At 61.6% G+C, this 23,536-nt stretch overlaps 1 protein-coding gene across 6 annotated transcripts in view; it reads right to left on the reverse strand.

The window, feature by feature from the left end:
• Positions 1-23,536, reverse strand: part of PLEC (plectin) — a 121,034-nt gene that overhangs the window by 73,178 nt on the left and 24,320 nt on the right. Inside the window, exon 1 of one of the 6 annotated variants that reach the window (XM_084848478.1) lies at positions 2,517-3,874. The exons of 4 other annotated variants lie outside the window; for them this stretch is intronic. In XM_084848478.1, the coding sequence (XP_084704604.1) occupies positions 2,517-3,696 (1,180 nt within the window). In that variant the 5' untranslated portion in view covers positions 3,697-3,874. Of the gene's footprint in view, positions 1-2,516; positions 3,875-19,642; positions 21,726-23,536 lie in introns of those variants that run through there. One more of the 6 variants, XM_084848475.1, reaches the window with a different exon arrangement.

A 23,536-nucleotide genomic window follows, 5' to 3' on the forward strand; every position in this document is an offset into this window, starting at 1 on the left:
CAGGGGGCGGGGGCAGCCTGGCCCCACCGAGAACCCAGAGGAGGTTCTCCCTCCGCCACCACCACTCAGCCTTTGCCAGGTGCAGCACCCAGAAGAGACACCGGTCCTGCCTGTGGGCTGCCTCCTCAGTGGCACCCCACAGAACATGCTCCCCCCCAGCTGCAGGGAGCACAGAGTCTGCTCCTGCAGGAGGGGCCCCAGCGTTGTGCTCAGAACAGTGGGGCTGCACACCAGCTCCCTGCCCCCCCCCCGGATTCTTCCGTCCTATTAATTTTGGCAACAGTGGTCCCTGGGGGCAGCTCTGGCCCCTGCACCTCCCCAACGCAGGAGTTTGGAAGCCTCAAACAGACCACGCAGGTGCCACGCAGGTGCCACCCAGCCCCCCCCCACAAGCCAGCCTCTCCCACCCCCTGCAAAGCAGATCCCCCCCCCGGGGGGGGGAATCCCAGAGGAGGCCACCCAGCTCAGAGAAAGATTCAATCCAAAACATTGCTGCAGGGTGGGGCTGGGGGAGAGCTGCAGGCTGGGACTGAGGTGCATTGGGGGAGTCAACAATTTCTCTGGCATTCTCAGAAATCCACCCCAGGCTACACCTGGAGGCAACCACCCCCTGACACGCAGCCTCCCCTGCCACCACTGCCACCCACCGCCAGGAAAACAGCTGCTTTGGTAGAACAGGGTGTGGCAGAGCTGAGACTCACTCTCTCCTCCAACCGCCCTGCAACCCCCCCACCCCCCCGCCGGCGGGGGTTCTGAGAGCCCGGAGGGGGAGGGGGAGGAACGGCTGCCGGCTGCTGACTCACGCCCCTGGAATACGAGCCCAGCCCAGCCCAGCCCAGCCCAGCGGGGCTGCTGCGGACGCATTTCCTTTCCCTTCGGAAACTTGGCGCCCCCACAGGACAGGACAGGGGCAGCTGCCGCCCAGCCTCTCCGCCTCCCAGAAGGCCATGGCAGAGCGGGAAGAAAACCGCCAACTGATGCAGATCCGAGGGCGGCTGCATCTGAAGAGGCGGGCCCCGGGCCACCAGCCCTCCCGCCAGAACCAATGTTTTTAAGTGCCACCACACGCGGCCACCCTTCCCAGAAAGCAAGGGCCCGGCTGGCTGGCGGAGGGGCTCAGGGCTCGATCCTCCCTGCCCCTGGATGTGGGGCACTGGCTCCTGAGCTCCCCTCCCCCCGGGGCATGGCACAACCTCCTCTCTTGCCAGGGGAGGTCATCCCAGAGGGGCTCCATGGACTCGCGCTAAAGAGCGGTCTGAAGCTCCCCGGGCTGCAGGATCCTGCTAGAGAAAACCCCAGCCCCTCTGCCCAGGGGGCAGAAAGCAGCACAGCCCTGCCCACCACCAGCCCAGGCACCAGGGTGATGGGCAGGACAGCCCCACAGGCATGGCTCCAGAGCTACTGAGAAGAAGGGAGGGATACCAATCAAATGGCCAGCCAGGACCCCAGGAAAGAGCAGCTGCCTTCCCTACTCTGGGCCAAACAGGGCACTGAAACAGGAAGCCCCAGAGCAGGGCAAGCCCCGCTCCAGGAGGGCCCCACATCCCCAGCACCGCTTTCAGCTGGCTCGGAGGCGGAGAGCCCTCTGCAGCCCGCCTGCCCCTCAGGTCAGAGCTAGCTGGCCCCGGGGGCAGGCAGGAGGGCCCCCTCTCAGCAGCCAAGGTACCTTCCTCGGGCTGGCCCCCCTTCTGCCTGTGCCCCCCGTGCCGCCTCTTCCGGGGCTCTCAGGGACCGGAACCCACTCCAGCAGGCTCCATTAGCAGCCCAGCCACCACTGACCTTGGCGGGCAGAAAGACGAGGCGGGGCAGGGAGGGGAGTGGCTGGGGAAGGCCGCTAAGGATAGCCCTGCAGCAGCTGCTGCCACCTGCCAGCAACGCCTCCCCCTCCCCTCTGGCCAAGGCACGCCAGATCTTGGGGCCTGCCCCCTCCTAACCTGCGGGGGTGCCTGCCCTCAGCTGCAACCCATGTGGCAGAGAAAGCCGGAGGCCAAAGGGCTGCCTACAGCCCCCCTTGGCACTCGCCATGCCCCCCTTTGTTGCCTGCTGACTTCTCTGCCAGCTACTTGCCTGTACCTGGAAAGGCCGGGGGGGGGGGGCATGAGGAAGCTGCGAGGTGCTCTACCAGTATCACGGAGGGAATGAATGAACGGAGGAGAAAAGAGCACTGTCGCCCCAGGCTGAGATGGCAGCACGGCAACACAAGCCGATTCCATGCCCTTAAACTCCCTGGCAGTGAATCTGGAACAATCACTCCCCACCCCCTATGAATACTCAGTCGAGGAGGACGGGAACCAAAGCAGGCATGGGGACAGCCACAGACACCTGGAGGGACAAGTCCCACAAAGTGCCAAGCAGGAGCACATCCCTCCACGGCCACTCAGCCCAGGCAGGCAGTTCCGACGTGGTGCCCAGCGATCGGGCACACCTCCCTTGGAGACAGCCTCCCCCACCCCCTCCAGCCCGTGCCCCTCCCTCTGCCCCAAAGCAGCATCTGCCCAGCTGTTCCCAGGCCTGACCTTCAGTGGCGCTGCCATCAGATGCCACCTGTGGCACCGCCCTCCTGGCGACCGGCTCCACGTGCCCGGCAGCGGAGTCCTCCTTTCGGCGATACGCCTGCCGCGAAGCCTCCTGTGGCTTGGCAGGGCAGGCCAGCGGGCCCGGCACCGTTTGCACGTGAGGCGGGCGCGAGGCGGACCTCGCCAGGGCCGCGGGGCTGCGGACCCGCTGCAGGGTGGCGGGCACGATCTCAGGCGGCAGGTGCAGGTACTGGCGCAGGTGGGCAATTCCCTCGTCTGTCAGGTACCAGTAGCAGTGACGCCAGGCGAAGCTCTCCCGGACCAGGCCCCGGGAGCACAGCGACCCCAGGGCCCGCCGGACTTGCAGGTGGGTGACCCCGGGCAGCTGTGGGTGGTAGCTGTGGGGGCGCTGGTCTTTCTGGGCCACCAGGACTCCATCACGGAAGAGGAGCTCGTAGATGGAGCGCAGCTGCCCCAGGGGCATCAGCATGCCAGCCACCATGACCACCAGCAGAGAAGGTACAGGACGAGCCTGCGTGTAAATGGGGGCAGAGGAGTGGAGGCCGGCCGGCTGGCCGGCTGCAACAGGAAGGAAGGGCAGGATCCGCCCACCCCAAGGAGCCTCAGCCTGGTGGCTCCCAGAACGCGGCTGTGGCTCCGACCACTCCAACTCCTCCCCCAGCAGCCAGCCTGGAGTGGGAGGTGGGGAGTGCACAGGCCTGCCCACTCCCTCCCTCTCCACGACTCTGTGATTTCTGCTCAGTCTTGGAGCTCCCCCTCTCCTACCGCTGGAGCAGGGCACTGCCAGACCTGACTCAGCGAGGGAGGGAGGGAGGGGGCCCACCACCCCAGGAGGAGGCGCCTCTGTGCACATGCCGGAGTTCTCAAAGTTTCCTTCAACTTGGTGGCGACCGGGGGGGCGGGGGGACTCTCTGCCCGCAGGGCTTGGCAGCTTCATCCCACTGGGGAAGCAGATACTGCTTCGACTGGATTGGGGCCGGGCAGCTGTGGGGCCAGGGAAGGGGGCAGAACAGCTGGCGAGGCAGGCCAGGAGCAGAGGGCTGCAGGAGGCATCCGGCTCTGGTCTGCCCCACATCCTTGCTGTGTGTGGCACAGTGCCCAGAGCAAGAGCCTTGCCTCGGAGGGAACAGACTGTGGTTAACCCTTGGCACACCAGCATGGACTGGGCGAGAAGAGGCACCAGCCAGCCAGCCAGCCAGCCAGCATGCCTGGGCCTGCGGTCTTCTGCTTGGCCCGTATGTGCCCTATTCCCATGAGGGAAACTGAGGCGCAGGAAAGCCAGAGGGGCCTGCTGCCTGGCTCAACAAAGGCAGAAGACCACACTGTGCAATTGCGCTCCCCGCCCAAGTGCACAGGGCAAGCCCCCCCCCCCCCCAGCAGACGCACAAAGCGAAGCCATTGCGAAAGGGGCTCCTCCTGGCACAGCTCCTGCCCTGCCCTGCCCCACAAGGCTCAGCACCCCGCCAGGCTGTAGCTGGGCAGAATGGCCTCCCCCATAAGCCGCACATCCCTGCTCTCCCCCACCCCACCCCAGCTGCCCACTTTGCAGTCTCTTCCAGAGCTATTCCTGGTAGGGGACGTGCAAGTTGTTTCGGTGGCTGGACAGGGGCTGCAGTGCCCCCCAGGGGTGTCTCCAGTTATAGCATCCAGACCGGATGCATCTAGCCACCCCACAACAGATACACACTCATGAGGGGACTGCTTGGTTCACCGAGGGCAAGCCCCGGGGCGAGCTCCATCTGTGCTCGAGGCCTCAGCCTGAAGGAACTCAGCTGACCAGGGAGGGCTCTTGACAGACCCTCCACTAAAGAGCCCGGAGTGGCACAGGCAGGTTGCATGCACACGTCCCCCAGAGGGTCAAGGGGCCTCCACCACCCTTCCAGGAACGCGAGAGGCAAGGCAGCCTCAGGGCCACCGGGAAACGCCCAGCATGGAGCCTGCGCGATCTTCAGTGCATCTCGGTCTGGAATGCGCTTCACCATTGCCTTTCTTGTGCTCCTCCTGAGAGTGGCCCTGCCAGGCAGGCCCTTCCCGCCCCCATTTTACATACAGGACAATGAGGCTGAGCACCATTTGCTCGGGGCCACAGGTGGAATGCACGGCTGAAGTGGGACTGGAACACAGGCCCTGCCTTGCCACAGCCTTGGAACTAGTTTCCATGCACACACAGAGGCACGCTGTCCTTCTCATGAGCCCACATCCCGTGCCCCCCCACGCCCAAATCCCGCCCACCAGCCAACATGTGCCCCCCTTCAACTAGAGGGCATTGGGCGGGGGAAAGGGCCCTCTCCTTTCTCAGGCTCTCCTGCTCCCATGGAACAAGGGCAGGTTCCTGAGCTGACAGCCAACATCAATATTTGTCCAGGATTTGCCTCTGGCTGCTGCTCCTGGATTCCCCCCCCCCCACACACACACAATACTGACACTGCCCCACCTAGCCACATGCAATACGAACAGCTGCTGCCCCCTTCAGCTCACAGGTCTTTGGTTTCAAACAGGAGAGATGGTGCCAAGGCAAAGCCTCCAGCAGCCCTCCTGGCCCTTAAACCCAGTGCATGGGGACTAGCTGTAAAGGCATTCTGCACATGATCTGGGCGCTCTTCTATGTTATTAACTGCAATATAGCAGGGGTGGCCTCTGGCTCTGGGAACAGACTCTGGGGCCGAGGCCTGGCCTAAGCTCTCCTACAACTCAGCACCACAGGCAGAAGCACGGCACAGGGAGGGAGAGGGCTCCTCTGCTCCTGAGACACAGCAGCCATTCAGGGCCACCGGCCACAGCTGGGGTGTGCAAGGTGGCAGGGGGTGGGGATGCACAGAATGCAGAGGGAGCACAGCCACTCCCATGAGCACAAGGAAAGCAGAAACGGGTCAAACTGAGAAGGGCATCGGGCTTACAAAGAGGTTGGTGGTTCTGCTGAAACCAGCAGATTGTTAAGCCCCCATGGGTGAGGAGTGCCACTCCCCCCCATGCCCCCAGAAGAACAGGTCTGGTACTGGAAGCCCCCACCCCAAACTGCCCCATACTCTGGGGACTGGCTCCAGCACCTCCAGGCAGCCTCCACGTGGGAGCCAGAGCTCAGCACCAGCAGCAGATCTCTCCAGGGGGGCCTAGCAGTTCAGGCTGGGCACCAAAAAGGTTCCCACCCTCCCTCCTGCACAGCCGGTGGCCCCTGGCCCAGCGGCGTGCAGGAAACAGCATTGTTCAGATGCACTAATCTTTAGCCAGAAACTCCTCAGACCAGCCTGCGAGCAGGCAAGGCAGACACAGAAATGCACACCCAACTACGACAGCATGGGAGAGGAAGGGGCAAAGCTGGAGCTCTCGGGCAAGGAAGACATTTCAACGTCCAAGGGGCCAGAGGCAGACGCTATGAAACCAGGATCAGTCCAGTCCTGCAGAAGGTTGGGGGGGGGGAACACCTCCAAGACTCTGGGCTACAACATCAGATAACCAAAAAAGAACAGGCTGAAGGAAAACGATGTGCATCCAAAAATATAACAAAATGTGGATATAAATATTAGTATTTCACACAAAATTAAAACAAATAATTAGCAGTCAAAAATGCCCATCAATACCTCACACATATAGGTTGTACATAGTCACAATACTGATTTCAAATACAAGGCTAAATAAGGCTAAATAATAAATAAGGCTAAATTACTGGTAAAATCAATTTACCTGTAATTGTTTTATATGCATGTGTGTGTGCGTATAACAAATACTGGTAAACTGATTTTTTAATTAGTCTATATTTATCTGATTATTTGGGTATTTATTTATTTCATTTCATTTCATTTCTATACCGCCCAATAGCTGATCTTGGCATATTATCTCAGGTATCTCTAAGCTTGTGTGTTCTGCTTTACAGGTTCCATGTAGGAATCCAACCATCATGTTAATGTTGGTTCAGTAAGGGCTGTAACTGATTGTTTATATTTTCCTTCAACCTGTTCTGTTTTAGTGATTGTAAGTAGTTAACTACAGCATCAGATTACAATGTGCCTGGACCAACTCCTTGCCCCCGCCCATGTGTATAATCCACACTGCACAAACCACATCACCCATGTGTATAATCCACACTGCACAAACGACATCACCGTGAGCCAAAACAGAGCATGCGCAATGCAGAAAATGCTTGTAGTGCAAATGGCTCCAGATGGCTCCAGCAAGTGAGCCAAGCTGTTTGCTGCAACAGAAGGCAGAATGTATTACTATGGAAGATCCCTTTATGCTCAGAGAGAGCAATCAGTCAGGCAATGAATGTCAGCAAAGCCCACCCATTAAGTTTTCCATGGCAGCAGAGCAACCTTCCCCAACTTGGTGTCCTCTAGATGTTTTGGACTTCAACTACCAGCAGCCCCAGCCAGCATGGTCAATGGTCAGCAATGTTGGGAATTGTAGTCCAAAACACCTGGCGGGCACGAGGGAAAAGTAGCTCTAGCAAAATATATACAGGATTGCTCAATGAAACCACTGGCGCTGTTCAGACATAATGGCAGCATTCAGCAGCAATCCGTGGGCTAAAAACAAACCATGGCTTAATGTGGCCTTGTTTAACCCACAAACAAGGAAGAAGGGCAGGCGAAATGATCTGGGGTTGGCACACCTTCCCTGCAAGCTCTGGTGCTGAGGAAATAACAAACGTGACTCCCCCTGTAAACTGAGGGGTGGCAGGTTCTGGACACAAAAAACGAAGGAGTCCTTCATGCAAAGCCCCATATGGAATCTGCTGCAAGAAGACATAATGCCAGGCACGGCCTTAGATGGCTCTAAACGGAGGAGGGGTTCCATCAGTAGCCACTGGCCACAAGAGCTCAATGGTACTTCCACAGATGGAAGCAGGCAGTGGGCTTCTGGAAAGTCACTGGCGGGGGGTGGGGAAGAGCACAGCTGGGCTACTGCTTTCACAGCCGGCTGATGAGCTTCCCTGTCCACTGATGGGAACAGGACACTGGGATAGAGAGGGCTTTGGCCTTACCCAGCTTGAGGGCTCTCCTTGTCTTGAGGCCTAAAGGAAAACCACAGGCTGGTCCATCTGCCCTGACTGGCAGTGGTTTGGGGGTCCCCCTCAGCAAGAGAGGGAAGGGACTTTCCCCGCCTGCTCTACCTGAGATCCCCCTGGGGAAGAGGCACAAGGCAGGTAGGTGCTCAGCCCCTGCGCTCTGCCCTCTGCCAAGGTCCTGGGGCACAGGGAACAAGCCAACGCCCAGGACAGACTACTCTGGCTCATTCCAGCTTCATTCCACTCCCAGACCACCACCCCCCCATGTGTGACAAAGAGCTGCTGGGGGAAACTGGAAGCAGAAAAACGGTGCAGGGGAAAGGGTGACCCTCCAACAATGCTGCAACCTCAGTCAAAATCAGGGGCTGCCACTGTATTGCACTTTAAGAAACAGGGGAGAACCGGTCATGGATCTCCTGTCATTTCATCCAGTTGCGCCTACATTCTCTGCCTCTCTGGTGACAACCCCCCTCTCCCCCAGCACATCAGCATGGCTGTTAACTTATAGGACGGCCCAGGGCTTGCCTATCAAACAGCAAAGGTGTGTGGCAGGACCCACACAGCGGGACAAGATGTGTGTTTGTTGGGGGGGGGGGGCGAGAGAATACTGAAGCAGGTTTTCCCAGGGGAAGGAACTACAGCCCCGTTGCCTCTGTCAGTGGGAGGGCAGGGCCCCCCAGACAGATGCTTGGGCAGGCACAGCAACATGAGCCCCCTCCCCCCAGAGGGAACCAGAGCAACCCTGCCGGGGGTCCCTGTTGCAGCGTGCTCCCCCCTCCCCGACTGCTCTTTCTCCACCACTCTTCTGCTACAGAGGGACGAAGCGCTACCTGCTGCTGCAAGGTTCGGGGGTCCCCATCAGCCTGTGCGCAGGGGAGTGGGTACGGGACAGAACAGAACAGGATCCCCTGGGCTGAAGCGGCAAAGCCTCCCCTCTCACCCCCACTCCAGCCCACCCCGCCACGGAGAGCAGGCTGCCCAGCAGCATCTCCACACACACAAAAGCACCAGGCTCCGGGGAGCCCCACGCAGGACGGCCCAGTCAGCACGAGGGCGCAAAGGCAGCACAGCCGCATCTTGGTCCGGGCTCCCCTCCTCAGCCTCCCCGGAGGGAGGGAGGGGCTGCTCGACCTCCTGCCCTGAGCTCCCCCAGGAGAGTGTGCCTCCCCAGCACCAGCTGGCTCCTTCCCCCCACCCCCAGCAATCTGAGACCCACCTGCAGGGAATAGGGCCTGTCCAAAGAGGCAGTGGGCCCCCTTGCGGAGGCCGTGCACTCCCCCTCCACTGCCCTTCCCCCGGATGCGTCTGGCCAGCCCATGCCACTGGCACATCTCTACACATGCACCAAAATGTGTCACTACAGCAGCCACAGAAAAGCACAGTCAGCCTGGCAGTGCAGCTGAGGCCAAGTCAAGCAGCGCCAGGCAGGCACCCGGATCCGCCTCCGCGCCAGCCCTGCGTGCCAGCCAGCCAGGGCCCCCGGCACACCCCACAAAGCCAGCGCCACCGGGCCCCCACCTGCTTCATGAGCTCCCTGATGAGAGAACAGGAGGCCACGCCCTGGGGCTTCCGACCTTGCCAGGACTCAGAAGAGTGTCTGCCCCGGTCCGGTTGAACCCCCTCCCCAAAATATGCCACCTCTGCCACCCCTCCTCCCCACCCCCATCTACCCTTTCTCAGGGCAAGGAAATGGCCCTCTTAGAATCCGGGGAAGTCGGTCCCCCACATGGTTGCTTTCCCACCCACCCAGCCCATGATCTCCCACCCCATCAGCTGCCCTGGAGACAGACAGATGCACAGCCCTTCTTCCCTCCTGGTCTGCAGGGGGCATGGAGCCACCCAGGCCCCGTCACCCTGAACCTCGGCCAGAGGAGATGCTGCTGCTTCCACTGGGTACAATTCGCACAGAGAGCTAGCAGCCAACTGCACAAATATGAGCACTTGAACCCAAAGCAGCTTTGGAGGGGGGCGAATGGAAGCCAGGAAGCCAGGGGGTGCCTTCTCCTTCTCCTACCTGCCCTTTCCCTGCCCCAAATCATGTCCCTGGGGGGAAGCAGCTGGCAGGAGCACAATTTGGAGTGGGGGAATGGCAGGCTGGCCCACTCCACTGCTTCTCTGCCCTCAATAGCTTCCCCCACCCCTCCCCGCTGCTTTCTTGAAAACTAAGGTGGCCCTGGGGGCAGGCCCTTCTGTCCTCCTGCTCCCAATACCCCACCCCTGCGCAAAGCCCCTGCAGAGGATGGACAGAGGCTCTGACTCCCCCATCACTGCCCAAAGGGGGCTGCCCAGGGATTTCCACCCTGAGCTGGGAACAAAGAGGCAGCTGTCTGAGAGGGGAGCCTGGCAGCCAGCGCCAAACAGGGCCTGGAGGGGGCAGAGGCCGGATTACTAATCAGGCCATGGAGCAGGGGGGGGGGGCTTGTTCTCACAGTAAATCAGCCCAGCTGGCATGAACACCCCTCCACAGCTCCTGCCAGGCCAAGTGCCCCCCACACACACACAGCCTGGCCACCCTGACATGTGAGGAGGGCTCGCCAACAGGGCCTCTCCAAGAAAGGAGTTCTGCACAACCCACATGCAGAGAGCAGCATCCAGACGCTCCGTGCCCTCCACACAGGGCAGAGGCCCCCATCTCAGGCCTAGTGGAGGAGTGAGAAAGGGCTGACCAGGGCGGCGCCCTTCACTCCCTCCTCCCCAGCACGGGCAGCAGCCCTCCACATCCTCACCCAGCAAACCAGCAGCTGTGCAGGACTCCTGATGCCGCACACCCCTGGGAAAGCTGGATGCCCTCCTCCACCAGGCCCAGCAGATTAAGCCGCCAACTCCACAGAGCCCTTCAAGCGATCCCACAGCCAGCACCCACAGCAGGAGCCCCACACACCACCAGGCCCTGCGGCTCAGAAGGTGCTTGCCGGGAATGGGCAGACAGAGCCACACCACCACCACCGTGGCTGGCACAGGCCAGGACAGAGCCCCACGGAAACACCTGAAGCACTTGGCTGGGCCTGCCTAGCCCAGCATCCTGCCTGCAAGAGACGCCTCCACACAGAAGCTTGCCACAGGCAGAGCAGGAAGGCCACAGCCCCCCCCCCCCGTGATCTGCTGCCCCTCAACATGGAGGCTCTACAAGTGGTCAGGGCTGCCTGCTTTTGCCAGGCTTCTCCTCCGTGCAAGTGACAACACACTGCCCAACCACCAAACCCACCCCAAAGCCAACCAGAGGCCACGGGTGGGATCCAGCCCTCAGCTGCTGGTTCCAGCGCTCTTCCCCCCACAACCTTTGACCTCCCATCCCCAGCGCAAACCACACTGGCCTCCCAGGCTTTGCCTCCCTTGTCTTTCCCTCCCAGCCACATGCACCTCAGCCATGACCCTTGCTCCTGCAGCTCCCCCACCCTCAGCTGCCCAACGGTCTCCTGTGCCCTCAGACAGCTGCATCCACCCCACCCTCCCTGCCCCTCGCCCCTGGAGGGATCATGAGCCCACCTCTCCCGTGGGGCCTCTGGCCAAGCCCTCCACCCCCAGAGGAAGTATGGGAACTGAGCAAGTCGTGGCTCAGCCCTCTCCTGCCCCAGCGCCCCTCCCCCACCCCAGGCGTTGTTTTAGACTGCAGGCTCCTGGGGGCAGGGGCTTGTCTTCTTGCAGTTCCTTTATGCTAGACTCGCTGCCCTGCTGCTGCTAAAAACCGGACCAACTGTGCCAGGGCCCGAGGGCGATTCCTCAGGCCCGCACAGACAGCCGCTCTCCTCGCTGACCATGGTCCCAGGCGAGAGTACTTCCAGGCCTTTCCCGGAGGTGCCGCCGGCCCCCAAACCTGCACGCGGAGCCATCCACAGCCCGCCCCGCCGCAGAGCGCCGGCCTCAGCTTCACCCAGAGCTCCGCCGCTCGAAGGAGCAAGGCCCCTCCCGCCTCAGCTCAGGCTCTGCAGGACCGCGGGGGGGGAGGCGAGAAACAGCCCCGCGGGGCGGAAGGGGGCTCCCCTCCGAGCAGCCGCAGGGGCGCCTCGAAGACCATCGTCGCAAGCCGCAGGCCCACACGAGCTGAGGGGGCTGCCCGCGAGGTGCGCCGCTGCTCCAGGGCCCGCGGGCGGGCAGCCCAAGGCCTGGCACGGGACGGGGCGATCGCGCCCGTAGCGGCGCCGGTGGGGCGGGAGGAGCCCTGCAGGCTCTGCGGCGGCGCCCGCACACCTGCCTCGGGCGAGCGCTCCCTCTGCATCACGGCCGAGACCGCCGCGGCGCCTGCCCTCCCCCGCTCGGTACCTTTGAGAGAGCTGATCTCGTGCTGGATGGAGCGCGCCGAGTCCATGGCGGGCGGCTGGGGGCGCGGCGCGGCGCGGCGCATCGTCCTCCCGCCGCCGGGCTCCGTCCGTCCGCTCCGTCGGCGGGGTGGGCCCGACTCCGCCCCCGGCAGCGACGCAGCCAATCCGCGCGCGGGGGTCCGGCCGGTCTTTCATCGCGTTGGAAGTGGCTCGGCCCTGCGCGTGGCCACTGCGGCACTTCGGGGGGGGCGGCGCAGGACCCCGCTTGGCACGTACGTCTCTGGTCCACGTCCTGCAGGGCACTTCCCGGGGCGGGGGCGGGGGCGGCGGCGGCGGCGGCGGGTCCCCCCCCCCCCGGCCGAAAGCAGCGCTCTGGTGTTGACGGCGCAAGGGAGGAATGGGCCGGCTAAGAAGAGCGCCCCCGCCCCCGCCGCACCAGGGCAAGCGGGGGCGTCCTTCCGGCCAGAGGAAGGCCCGGGCGGGGCTCCGACGCAGGCCATCGACGCAGACCCAGCCTGGCCTCCTGCCTCGGGCCGGAGAGGTTCCACTTGCCGCCCTGCCTCGCGGTTCCCTCACATGGCGCTGGCGCTAAATCGCCAGACCCGGTCGTGGGAACACGCAGATCTCTTGGGGCAGTGAGGTCGCAATCCCCCCAGCAGAGAGAGGTGCGGCCTGGCCAGACCCCAAAGGCGCACGCCAGGGGCGGCGTTGCAAGGGCTTCCGCGCACGCCTCCAGGGTGGCCCGCCGCTGTGCTGGCGCTGCCCCGGCAAGGCCTGGAGAAGAGGCCCGGCAGCGCCGGCAGGGCAGCAGGAGTGGGAGAGCAGCCCTTGCGCAAGCAAGCAAGGAGCGTGTGCGAGAGCAGCCCAGAAACGGTGTGTGTGTGTGGGGGGGAGCCCCAGCATCTTGCTTTCAAGTGCTGAGGGCTCTGGGCTGCAGGGGAGCGGGGCTCACCATGGATGCAACGGGCTCCCCACAGGCCAGCTGGTGCTGCATACCGGGGATGACCTACTGCTGGAAATCCCTGCTGCCGCTGCAGTATGTCTTCTGTAAAAGATTTCTAGGCGGCTTTTCAGAGCAGGTGCCCACCCAAGGCGGCTCACAATAATATCCATACAATAAAAACTGATACAGTGGTAAAAGCGGAGACACTCGTAACATCAACGAATACCACCTTAATACAGAAACCTGCAGCATAATTGCAACCGCAACCCAGAACAGCCCAATAAAACATATTCCCAGGAAGGCCAAAGTAAACAAGTGTTCAGGGCCTTCCTAAACTGCCTGCAGTGATGGGGCAACCCATTCCAGAGGTGCAGGGCCACTGCAGAAAAAGCCCCATCTTGTGTACATGCCCCACGTCAGAGGAGGGCAAGTGAGAGCAACTGTCGCTGATCTCAAAGTGCAGGCAGGCTGGTCTGGGTGGAAGTAGTCCTTAAACAGTTTGGGACCAAGTTACCTGAAGGCTTTAAAGGTCAAAATCAGCAGGTGGAACTGGGACCAAGCAGACATCAGCAAGCCTGTTCACAGAGAAGGGGCGCTTTACAGCCAAAAGGGGCTGCAAGGACAGCCACCAGAAGAGCAGGCTCAGGAGAGCAGGGACAGTCCAAGCTGAAGGCCTGCCACAGGGGAGGCCACACAGCCCATCGCTGCCCCTTCACACATTCCTGTTTCAGACTACCTCAGCCCCTTGGCCCACTTTGCCTGGCACCAGACTCTGCCCAGTGGGCACAAGCAGCTGGGCTGCAGAAGCTGGCCTGGGCTCTCTGCAGCCTCACAGGCCCCTCACAGTCCTGGCCAGAACCGACCTACAAATCCCAGAATGCCCCACAGAAAAGCCCATGCAGATGCTCACACCCCTTGCCAAGCCAGGGCACCTGCCTCTGTGCCAAAGGCGCAAGACTCCCACTGCCTTGCAAATGCCTCCAGGCGCTTGGGGCAGGGGCTGGGCTGGCTGCTGGGGAAAGGAGAGGAAGTGATGCAGCAGCCAGGGCGGGCAGCCAGCCTGCCTTCCCAGGCCCTCACCAGGCCTAGCAGCCAGCACAGGGTCCTAGTGCCAGACAGGCCACAACCAGGGGAATTTTCTGCAGTGGTTCTGCAAGGACAGCTGGGCCATGCTCTCTGTGCAAGGCAGGCCTCTGAGCAGCAGTGACCCACAAGCCTGGGGGACAAGTTCAGTGGCTGGAGAGCAGTTCAGCAGCAGAGGCAGTAATGGGCAGGCGCAAAGGGGAGCCGGGGAGCCATGCCCACGCAGATGCAGGCCTTGAACCGGGACAGGGGGAGGCAAGGCAGGGAGTGGCTCCCAAGGAAGACAAATGTGGGCTAATTAAGTGGAGGAACCCCATCCCGTTTGGGGGCACAGACTAGAGGACTCTCAGGAGCCCCTTGAACTCTGTTATGCTGATTCAGGGCAGAGGAGACTGAACTGGAAAAGGGGCAGGCACCCTGGTGGCCTCCAGATGTTTTGGAGTACAACTCCCATCAGCCCCAGCCAGCAAAGCCAATCAGCCTTTCCCTACTGGGTCCCCTACAACTCCCAAGATTGCTGGCCATTGGTGATGCTGGCTGGGCCTGATGGAACTTGGAGTTCAAAACATCTGGAGGGCACCAAGTTGGGGGAGGCTGAGCAATGGTAAAGGATCATGGGAGTTGCAGTGCCACACGTGTGGAGGGCACCTGACTGCCCACCCGCCAGGAAGCAGGTTCACCCCACTCGCCCAGGGCTTAAACTGTCCCAGTCAACAACAGCAGGGCTGTGATGGGGGAGACAGGGAGAATAGTCCACTGCTGGCACGTTGCTAAGCCTGGGTGCATGGGGCCCCAGCCCTTAATCTATTTCCAGGGCTCCGGCCATACTCCACAGTGCCCTGAATGTCCTCCGGTACCAACGGGAGGTCTTTTTCTCAGCTTAATTCCCATGCAGGGGGCACATTTCTGGGGGGATTGCAGCTGGGTAGGAAAGGGTTAGCTCTCCCCTTCCTACATGCTGCAGTACACTGCCCCCCCCATCATACCATGAACATATGCAGTCCACCCATCATGCCCTCCACGACAGTGCCCCAATGCCCCATCTGAGTACTGGCAGAGAAAAAGCAAAAAATGGTGACACTGGGGGAGGCAGATTTTGGCTTCCCAAAAATCACAGCTTTTTTTTTTTTTTAAGACATGTGGTTTCTAGGCCTTATGGCTAAGAGGGCAGGCTTTCAATGTGCGGGAAATAACTGCTTACATCCCAGAAGCCAGATTAGGGGGAGAGGGAGCTGGCTATGGTTTCCAGAGGCCTTGGGGATAGGACCCAAGAAAGCTGCCTCAAACTGACTCAGGCCCTTGGTCAAGCTAGCCCAGCGTGGTCTCCCCAGGGGCTCAGGCAGAGAGCGGCATCTCTTTCCCATGGCTCTTTTTTTGACTGGAGATACTGGGGGACTGAGCCTGAGGCCTTCTGCAAGCAATGCCTGGGACAGGGCTCCAGGGTCACCCGCTGGGCTCCTTGCCATTCCCCAGAGCTAGCCAAAGCAAGATTAAGCAAAAGTGCAGAATTATGTCCCCCCATCCAGCCAGCTACTCCCCACAACCCATTTGGGGAATTTTCCTGTAGAAATATGAAACAAATAAACAATAAGCATGAAAAATAAATAATACAGTTAGAGAAGCTTCATTTGGATGATTTATCATTTGGGGTTGGACTTGATGGTCTTGTAGGCCCCTTCCAACCCTACTATTCTACTATTCTATGAAAGTAGGGCACAGAATTTGGTGCATTATTTTAACTGCGTTGGATATTTATCCTATGCAGTACAAAGTTCCTACTGTCTTGCTTATTGTCTGTCTCCCCCCCACACACACACACACACAGCTGTTCCTTGGCCAGGAGTCCTTGGGAGGGGAGGTCTTTGCTTGCAAGAGCCCCCTGACAGCAAAGCCCAGGGCAGGGGGGTCGGTTCCTGTGGCCTTTGGGAGCTCTTGGCCACGCAGAAGCGCCCTGCTGCCCTTGCTCTCTCCCCACACAGGTTAGAACCAGTGAAACACAAAGGAGCCCTGAGTCGAGAGTGCCCGTCCCTTGTGCCCCCAGCCGTCCTTCCACAGGGTCATGTGCCAGGCCACCTCCTGCCATCGCAAGCAGCCAGAGCCGCACTGCAGCCATGCAGGGCCGTCACTCACAGCGCACCAGAAAACTGGGCAGCTCCACTTGCTTGCCTGCCTGCACGCCTTCCCACCGGCAGCTTCCCAGTCTTGGCCTGGGTTAGTGGCTCAGTGCTCGAGGCCTGGCCCACAGTTTCCTGGCAGATGGCCCACCCTCTTGGGAGCAGGCCAACAGCCCTCTTTCCGCTTCCTCAACACAGGCAGGCTCCCCCACAGAAGCCCAGACTCAGGGCGGGGGTAGGGGTCAGAGACACGTGTCCCAAAATGAGGAGGGCAGGAGGCTGGCAAGTGCACGTTTGCAGGATTTGCCCAAGAAAAGCCAAACTCTCTGACATGAAGACCCTTTGTCAAGAAAGCAAATGTGTGCTTGCTTTGGGAGCCGCACGTATTCTGCTTCTGCTGTGCAGGATACTAAGCAACGCCCTCCCCCAGCACCAGTTCCACCTGTGAAAGGAAAGGCTTTCCAGTGCTTGGGGGGGGGGATTTCTCCAGAGGCAAGACATGCAGCACCCCACCTGTGCACGGGGAAGGGGCTCTGGAGCTGTCTGCAGAGCAAGGCTCCCTCTCAGGGCCACCTGGCAGCGCAGCCTCTCACTTTGACCCAGCAAGACCCAGCACCCCAATCTCAGCACCGCCACACCACCACAGGCACCTGCCAGGCACTTGTGAACAGAGGGCGGGGAGCCACTGCAAGCGGAGAAGTGGCTGTTCAGGCAGGCATTTGGGGTGGGTTAGGGTATTTTAGAAAATGTTTTTATTGTAGAATTTTATTGTTTTAAACTGTTTTTATTGTATGTTGTACATTGCCCAGAGTGGCTGGGTAACCAGCCAGATGGGCGATTAATAAATTTAATAATAAATAAATAAATATAAATAAGCAGGGTGCGCTTGTGAACTCTGCCTGCCATTTCCCCCAAGCCCTCCCCCATCCACTTAAAGGGAGCTTCCATGCTAGAAATACAGCTTGCAGAGAAAAGCAGTTGGGGAGGGGGAATCATGGGGGTGAAGAAGCGTTCAGCATCCCCATCCCACCTGCCACCTGCTCCGCGAGCACACGCGCACACCCACACCACCTGCTCTGCTGAGTCTGGGCCTGGCCTTGCCGGGTCACCTCTGCCACCCCACCCACCCTTGGCCTGACCCCAGCCCCAGAACACAGCCGCCCAAGCCTGCCTCAGGAGAGCCGGCCCAGCCCAGCCCTTGGCAACTCCTGTGGAGGCCAGGTGCCTCCCCTCACACATGGAAGGGCTGAGCTCTGGAGAAAGGTGCAGGGTTAAGCGGGGAGGGGGACAAGGCTCAGTCCCAGAGCCCGTTTCATTGTGGGTTCAGGTCTGGAACATCTGGTACAAAGCACACATGCCCCCACTGCCATGGGTCCCTGCGCATGCACGGCGAGCTACTCTCCTGCTCGCTGTGTAGCCCCAGTATCCACAGGCCGCGAGGCCCCTCTCATGCTCCTATGTTGGAAATTCAGCACTGAGCAGCAGGAACAAGCAAGACTCAGACCCCCAAAGGCCCAGGACCCCTGGCACACCTCTGTGGGAAGAGAGAGAGAGCAGCTGGAGAGCCCCACCAGACATATGCTCTGGGTGCCCCCCCCCACCCCTGGAACACCAGCCCAACACAGCTTGCCGGTGAGTGCACCACCACGTCGTGGAGCCTAACCAGGAGGTGTCCCTCCTCCTCAGGCCACACAAGGGGGATCCAGGCCCTTATCAATCCTCCCACCCCAACCATCAAGAGAGTCCCCCACCTCCCTTAGCTCTGGGGCCATTCCAAGCCACGAACAATGCCCACTCCTGCAGCCATGCACACCTACAGAGCCAGGCTGCCCCAAAGTGCTGGGGTCACCAGAAGACCCCTGCAGTTCCCATCCCCAGGCCTGGACTGGGCGCTCCCCACCCCCTGCTCACTCCCTATCCGTCAGGAACGGGGGCTGCCCAGGAGAGAGGGAAGGAGGCAGCAGTGCCAGGGGGCGTCTTGCGCCCACCTCCAGCTCTGAGCAGAGGCAAGCAGGACTCCAGCAACAAGGCCAGCCTAGGGCAGGGCGGGGCGGGGCGGGGGGTGGGGAGGGACGGTGCCCTAGGAAGTGCAAGGCTTTGAAAAAACTCCAGGCATCCCTTTCCCTGTGAGGGGACACCAGTGCCTCCAACCAGCTGACGCCCTGCAGGGTCTCCCCCAGGTCCAGAGTGTTCAGGGGCTTTGGAGCCAGAGTGTTCCTGGGGTGGGCAACACCTGAGCTTGAATTAGAAAATCTGGTCTTATGGGTAATGAATAAATAAAGAGGCAATGGCATTACAGATGGGCAGAGTGCCTTTCCCTAAATGGCCACAACCAGCCCCTCACCCACACTGCTAAGATGAGTGGGCGGGGGGGTCAGAGGGCAAAAGCCTCTTAGGCAGTGGGAAGCAGTTTGATATTGGCCACTCAGGATAAAAGGCTTTCTGCTCCTGTAACTCTCAGGAGGCCAAAAACATGGGCCAGCCAGTTTGAAGCCAGCCAGGTGTTACTCCTGCCTTGGCCCACCCACGAGATGGAGGCTGGTGCTCCTTCACCCACCACCCCTCAGATGCACATCCCAGCACGTGTGTCCCAGCAGGGGACTAGCTGAAATCTGCAGTGGGGCAACGAAAGGGGGGAGAGCAGAACAGACACAGAAAGGGCCCCAAATAATCCCCACGCACAAACAGGCACCCCGGAAACCCAGTGGGATCCCCCTGGCCCCTACAGCCTGGCACCTGACTCCCCATGTGTCCCACCTTCCAAATGCTAGTTACAGCCAGACCTGCCTTTGCCCACCCCCGCAACTCTGCACAGGCTCAGAAAGCGCCAACGTTAACCTTGGCCCCCGCCCCCCTTAGCCCCCTAGATCCACAGAGTAGAAAACTGGAGCTTGCAGTTTTTGCATATCACCAGTTTTTGCATATCACCAATCCCTTAACATAAGCTCCCTTTTGATATACTAAAGTGTAAGTTACAGACAAAAACAGCTGCTCCTTGTCAAAGATGGCTTTTCCTTTCAACACTTTCCTTTTTTATTCCCTATTTATGTCCTCAGAAACAGCAAAGTTCCCCAAACAGAGACAAGCATGCCATAATTTTCTTTCTTTTGAAAAAAACGAATGCGTTTTACGATTTTATCTGGGCGGTTTTTCTGATTAAAAAAGAGAGAAGAGCAGAATACCTTCTAAGGGATTCATGAGTTCACAGCACCCTTAGTCCACCTATGCCAGTTAATCAACTAACGCTCTTGTTGATTAATCTACCATCTGAGCCAAGTAAAAGTCAAACACCCCCTTTCTTAGCGCAAAGGGGCAGGGCCAGAGAGCCGAAGCCCCCTCCCTTCCAGCCCTCAGCGGGGGACTGGGCCGGAACCAGCACACCGGCGCCACTCCCGCGCCACCAGACAAGGCGGCAGCAGCGCCCTTCCTCGCCGGCGTCGCCCGAGGGGCCCCCGGCTCCCGCTTTCCGATCCTTGCGCAGCGACGGAGTCAGCCTCCCGCCGAGCAACAGCCCTGCCGGCTCCTTCCCGTCCCGGGAGCTCCGCAACGGGCAGCGCCTGACATGCCCTATTAAGGGAAAGCACAGCGAAGGCGCTCCGCGGCCCGGCCCGGCCCGGCGCCCGAGCGGCGAGGCGGGCCCCGGGCGCCCCCTCCACGGCGCGACCCGCGCCCGCCGGCGCCACGTGCGCGCGCCCGCCCACCTTTGTATTTCTCGCGCACATCCTCGTAGGCTTGGATGAAGTCCTTCTCCTCAGGGTTGGGGGGCAGCAGGCTGAGGTTGAAGGTGGCCATGGCGCGGCCGCGGGCAGACTGCGCTGGGGAGGGGGCCGCGCCCGGCGTGCCTCTCAGGGGGGCGAGGCGAGGCGAGGCTGGGCTGGGCTGGGCTGGGCTGGGCTGGGCTGGGGCGGCGGGCGGGCGGAGGCAGGCAGGCGAGGCGGCCACGCGGGCCGGGCCAAACCCTGGAATGACATTCCAGCCGATGCCTGGCCCTACCTCTTAAAGGCGCCGCCCCCGCCGCCCCCGGCTCCCAGGCCAGGGGCCTCCCACAGCGGAGGAGGACCGACGGACAGCCCGCCGCCCGCCCCGGTCTCGAGCGCTCTCCCCGCCGCGGGGGCACCTGCTGGCCTCCCCGCTTCTGGCCTCGGCGCTTGGCGGGGCAGCGCGCGCGCACATGTCCGCTGAGAAGCCAGCCCCGCCGAGTTCAATCATGCTTACGCCCAGGTAAGACCTGGCGCCTGAAGGACCGAGCCTCCTTTAGGTGCTGCTCCGCCGCCTCGGGGCTCGAGGCGGGCGCGCAAGAGGCGCTCCGGTCGCGCCAAGACGCGGTCGTCGAGCCTGCGACGGGGCTCCGCCACGCTGCCCCAGCTAGCCCGGGGCCACTGCGGCCCCGAGAGGCCGCCGCAGGGGAGCGCCCCTCGGCAGGGCCCTCTTGGGTGCCCTCCGGGCAGCGCAGCGCAGCGCAGCGCCTTGCCCGCCTCACCGGGCCCTGATTAGGGCTGCACGCCGCTGAGCCCTTTCAGAGGTGGGTCGGAGTTGAGCCGCTGCGCCGCGCCCACTGGGGAGCCGACCCAGGAGGAGCGGGTGGCGCTGCCGTTGCCGGCCCAAGGCACCCTCGGGCAGCTGCCGGCGGCCGCTCCCGTTCTTCCTCCTCGTCTGCCGCCACTCGGGGCTTTGTAGCTCTTGCCCCAGGAGTTGGCCGGCCTGCCAGCGGCCAGCCTTCTCCAGAGGTGCCCTACGCACGCGGGCGCCAGAGAAAGGCCGGCCGGCCGGCCTGCCCCCCCCCCCCCGCAGCACGCGACTGCGGGTGCCCGCGGGCGCCAGGCCGGCCTTCCGCCTCAGCGGGGCAATTCCCGGCCTCGGAGCGCCGCAGCTGACTGGCGGACGTAAGGAAGGGGGCTGGCTCACGCAGGGCAGCTGATGCAGAGCGCCCCCCCCCCGCAGAAAGAAACGGTGCGTGAGAAAGGGCGGGGGGCAGCGGCGGGGGAAGGGCGAGGCCTGCATTTCCCCTGCCCCAGAAGCGGGGCGCGAGCCCCCTTCACGCGCCTAGAGGGTCTCCCTTGGCTCGGACTGCGCCTTGATGCTGGGGGCAGGGCCCGGCCCTCAGACCTGCCATCGGAGGGGCCCCGCGCTCGAGAGCACAACCGACCTGCCCAAGGGCAGGAACAGGTCCACACGGAGAGCAGCGGCAAGGGCACAGCCAGGCCGGCCCGCGGCACCCTCCCCCCGGTGCCTGGTCGGGCACAGGCCGTGCGGGCGATGGACGCCTCCTGACGCGGGGCTCCTCTGAATAGCACCAAGGTCACTGCCGCTGCCAGACTGTGCGGCGCACGCGGGCCGGGCCGCACGTGGCCTCAGCATGTCCTTCCCCACCATGGCACGTCGGGCTGTTCCTGAGGATCCCGAAGCCCCACGGGCCAGGTGCCCGGCCCGAGAGACCCCAAGGACGCCGCTCTCTGGCTGGACACTGAAGGATGTCCTCTGCAGCGCTTTCCAGGCCAATAGGCCCCTGGCGGTCTTGCCCTCCAGGCCCCATGCAAACGCCCTCCTGGGCCCACAGTTCAGCCTCCAGCCCAACACCCATCTGCTCTAGTAGCCTGACTGTAATCTGAGCGTGGGGGGGGCTCGCTCCCCCTCCCACAAAGATGACATGAGCTGTTCCCAGCAGGCCAGAGAGAGATGGGGACATGCGGGGTTTCAGTGTGCCAAGCAGCTCCCCACCACCACCTCCAATCCCCTGAAAGCAGCGAGACCAACAGGTATTTATAAAGCCCCCTCTCTCAATTTCCAGGGAAGTTTCCAGCAGAATCCCCCCCTCCCCGCCACCACATTCTTCCCCCTCCCCCAGTTGGCACGGCTGCCCCAGTGCTGACACAAGCAGCAACAAAATAGCCCCGGCGCTGCACCACAAGCCAGGCGCCCTGGGAAGAATCCCGCAGGCATGCACGGGCCAGGGAGGGGCAGGAGCAAGCGTGCCCGCGGGATTATTGTGCTGCCGCATCAGTGTGCAAAAAGCAAGTGCCCCTCATTGCCCAGGTATGCGCTGCCCAGTGAAGGTGCCCTGCCTGACAGGCTGCAACAGTCACATGAAGTTCCCAATCCTTGGGGACAGACGTGGCTGTGGCAGCACAGAGCACAACCAAGAGCACAGCCGTGCTGGGAACGGCAAGCAAGATGCTCCCCGGGGCACTGACTCAGGTGGGGGCAAGCAGTGCTGGGGAAGACAGGCAGGCCCAGCAGGGCTCCTCGGCCTTCTGCAGGCCCCTCCCTGAACACCTGCTAGTGCATCTTGAGGTCTGCCAAGGCAAGCACAGCCAGGCAGGCATGGGCACTGCGGGCCTCAGGCTCGGTCTAGCTCCCAAGCGCCCCGCAGGGGGAAGAGGGGGGGAGATGCACCTGCCATGTTCTAGGAGCTTCAGCGGCTCACTCCTGGGGCAGAAGGGAGCTGCGCCACGTGGCCTCCAAGCAAGTGGTGGTCAGACCAGGCTGAGCACCAGCCTTCTGTGGGAGCCGCAGGCCTGCAGAGTTCCCGGTGGCAGGCACCTGCTGCACCCCAGCAGGTCTCCCAGGGCAGCCCACTAGGGCTACCCAGCACGGCACGGGCTCGCGCGGCCCCGCACGCAGGCACTTTGCAGCCAGCCAACGCAGCCTCCGGCAGCCCCCAGCCCTTTCCCCCCACGATGCCCGAAGGAAGCATCTCGGGGCAGATGGCGCCGAGGCCGCCTAGCCCAGGCCCTGGGCTCAAGACGGTGTTGTGGGATTTGCACATCCCTTCCCTCAGACCCAGTGCTTCCCACGCAAAAGAGTCGGCGCCTAAGTGCCACCAGGAAAGGCTGCTTGGCACAATGGAAGCCGCCGGCGCTGGCAAAAGGTCAGCATGCGGAAGCCCCTTCCAACCGCAGCAGCCTGGGTTCGGGGCTTGGAGCGCCGCCTCCAGCGGCCTCCGTAAGCAGCAAGGGGTGGAGCGCGCCCCAGAGGCCTCTGCACAGGTGGCTTATGCAAGTAAGCCAGGCCACATGCGCAGAGGTTGGAGGTGCTGTTGTCTGAAAAGGGGATTTGGCAGACTCACCGTGCCAGTGCTGGAGTACGGGAGCACAGTGAGTCAGCCATACACGCTGTCTCCCTGATCTCTTGGGCTACCTACACGAGATCACGCCTCTATATTCTGTATTAATCCAGAGCACAAATCACAAACTGAGACTGGAATCTCCAATTTGCTCCCAAGGATGCTTTGAAATCAGCGAAAGGGGGAGGGGGGGATCACTTGGTGTTGCCCTAATTACAAAAACAAGGGAGTTCATAGCACGCATAGTTAAGACCAAGGGGGAGCACAGACCATGTGGTGCCTTTGTCCAGCAAGCCCCCCCGCCGCCTGCCCCACCTTCTGCCCTCGATGATCAAAGGCGGCCCAGCTTCCCAGTCGATCCAGACAGACTATTCCATCAAGGAGCATATAGCCAAGCGGTACGATCGTGAGGTGGGCTTCTGCCAGGTATGCTGAATTACCAAGGCAATGTCAAGAATATTGTTAAACAAAACCTTATTTAGGGAAAAACACAAGGTGCCACATGAGCACCTTGACAACAATGCAGCGATGA

The sequence above is a fragment of the Heloderma suspectum genome, chromosome 4 (assembly GCF_057233095.1).
Source record: "Heloderma suspectum isolate Gila_16-S chromosome 4, 16-S_ref, whole genome shotgun sequence".
Lineage (NCBI taxonomy): Eukaryota > Metazoa > Chordata > Lepidosauria > Squamata > Helodermatidae > Heloderma > Heloderma suspectum.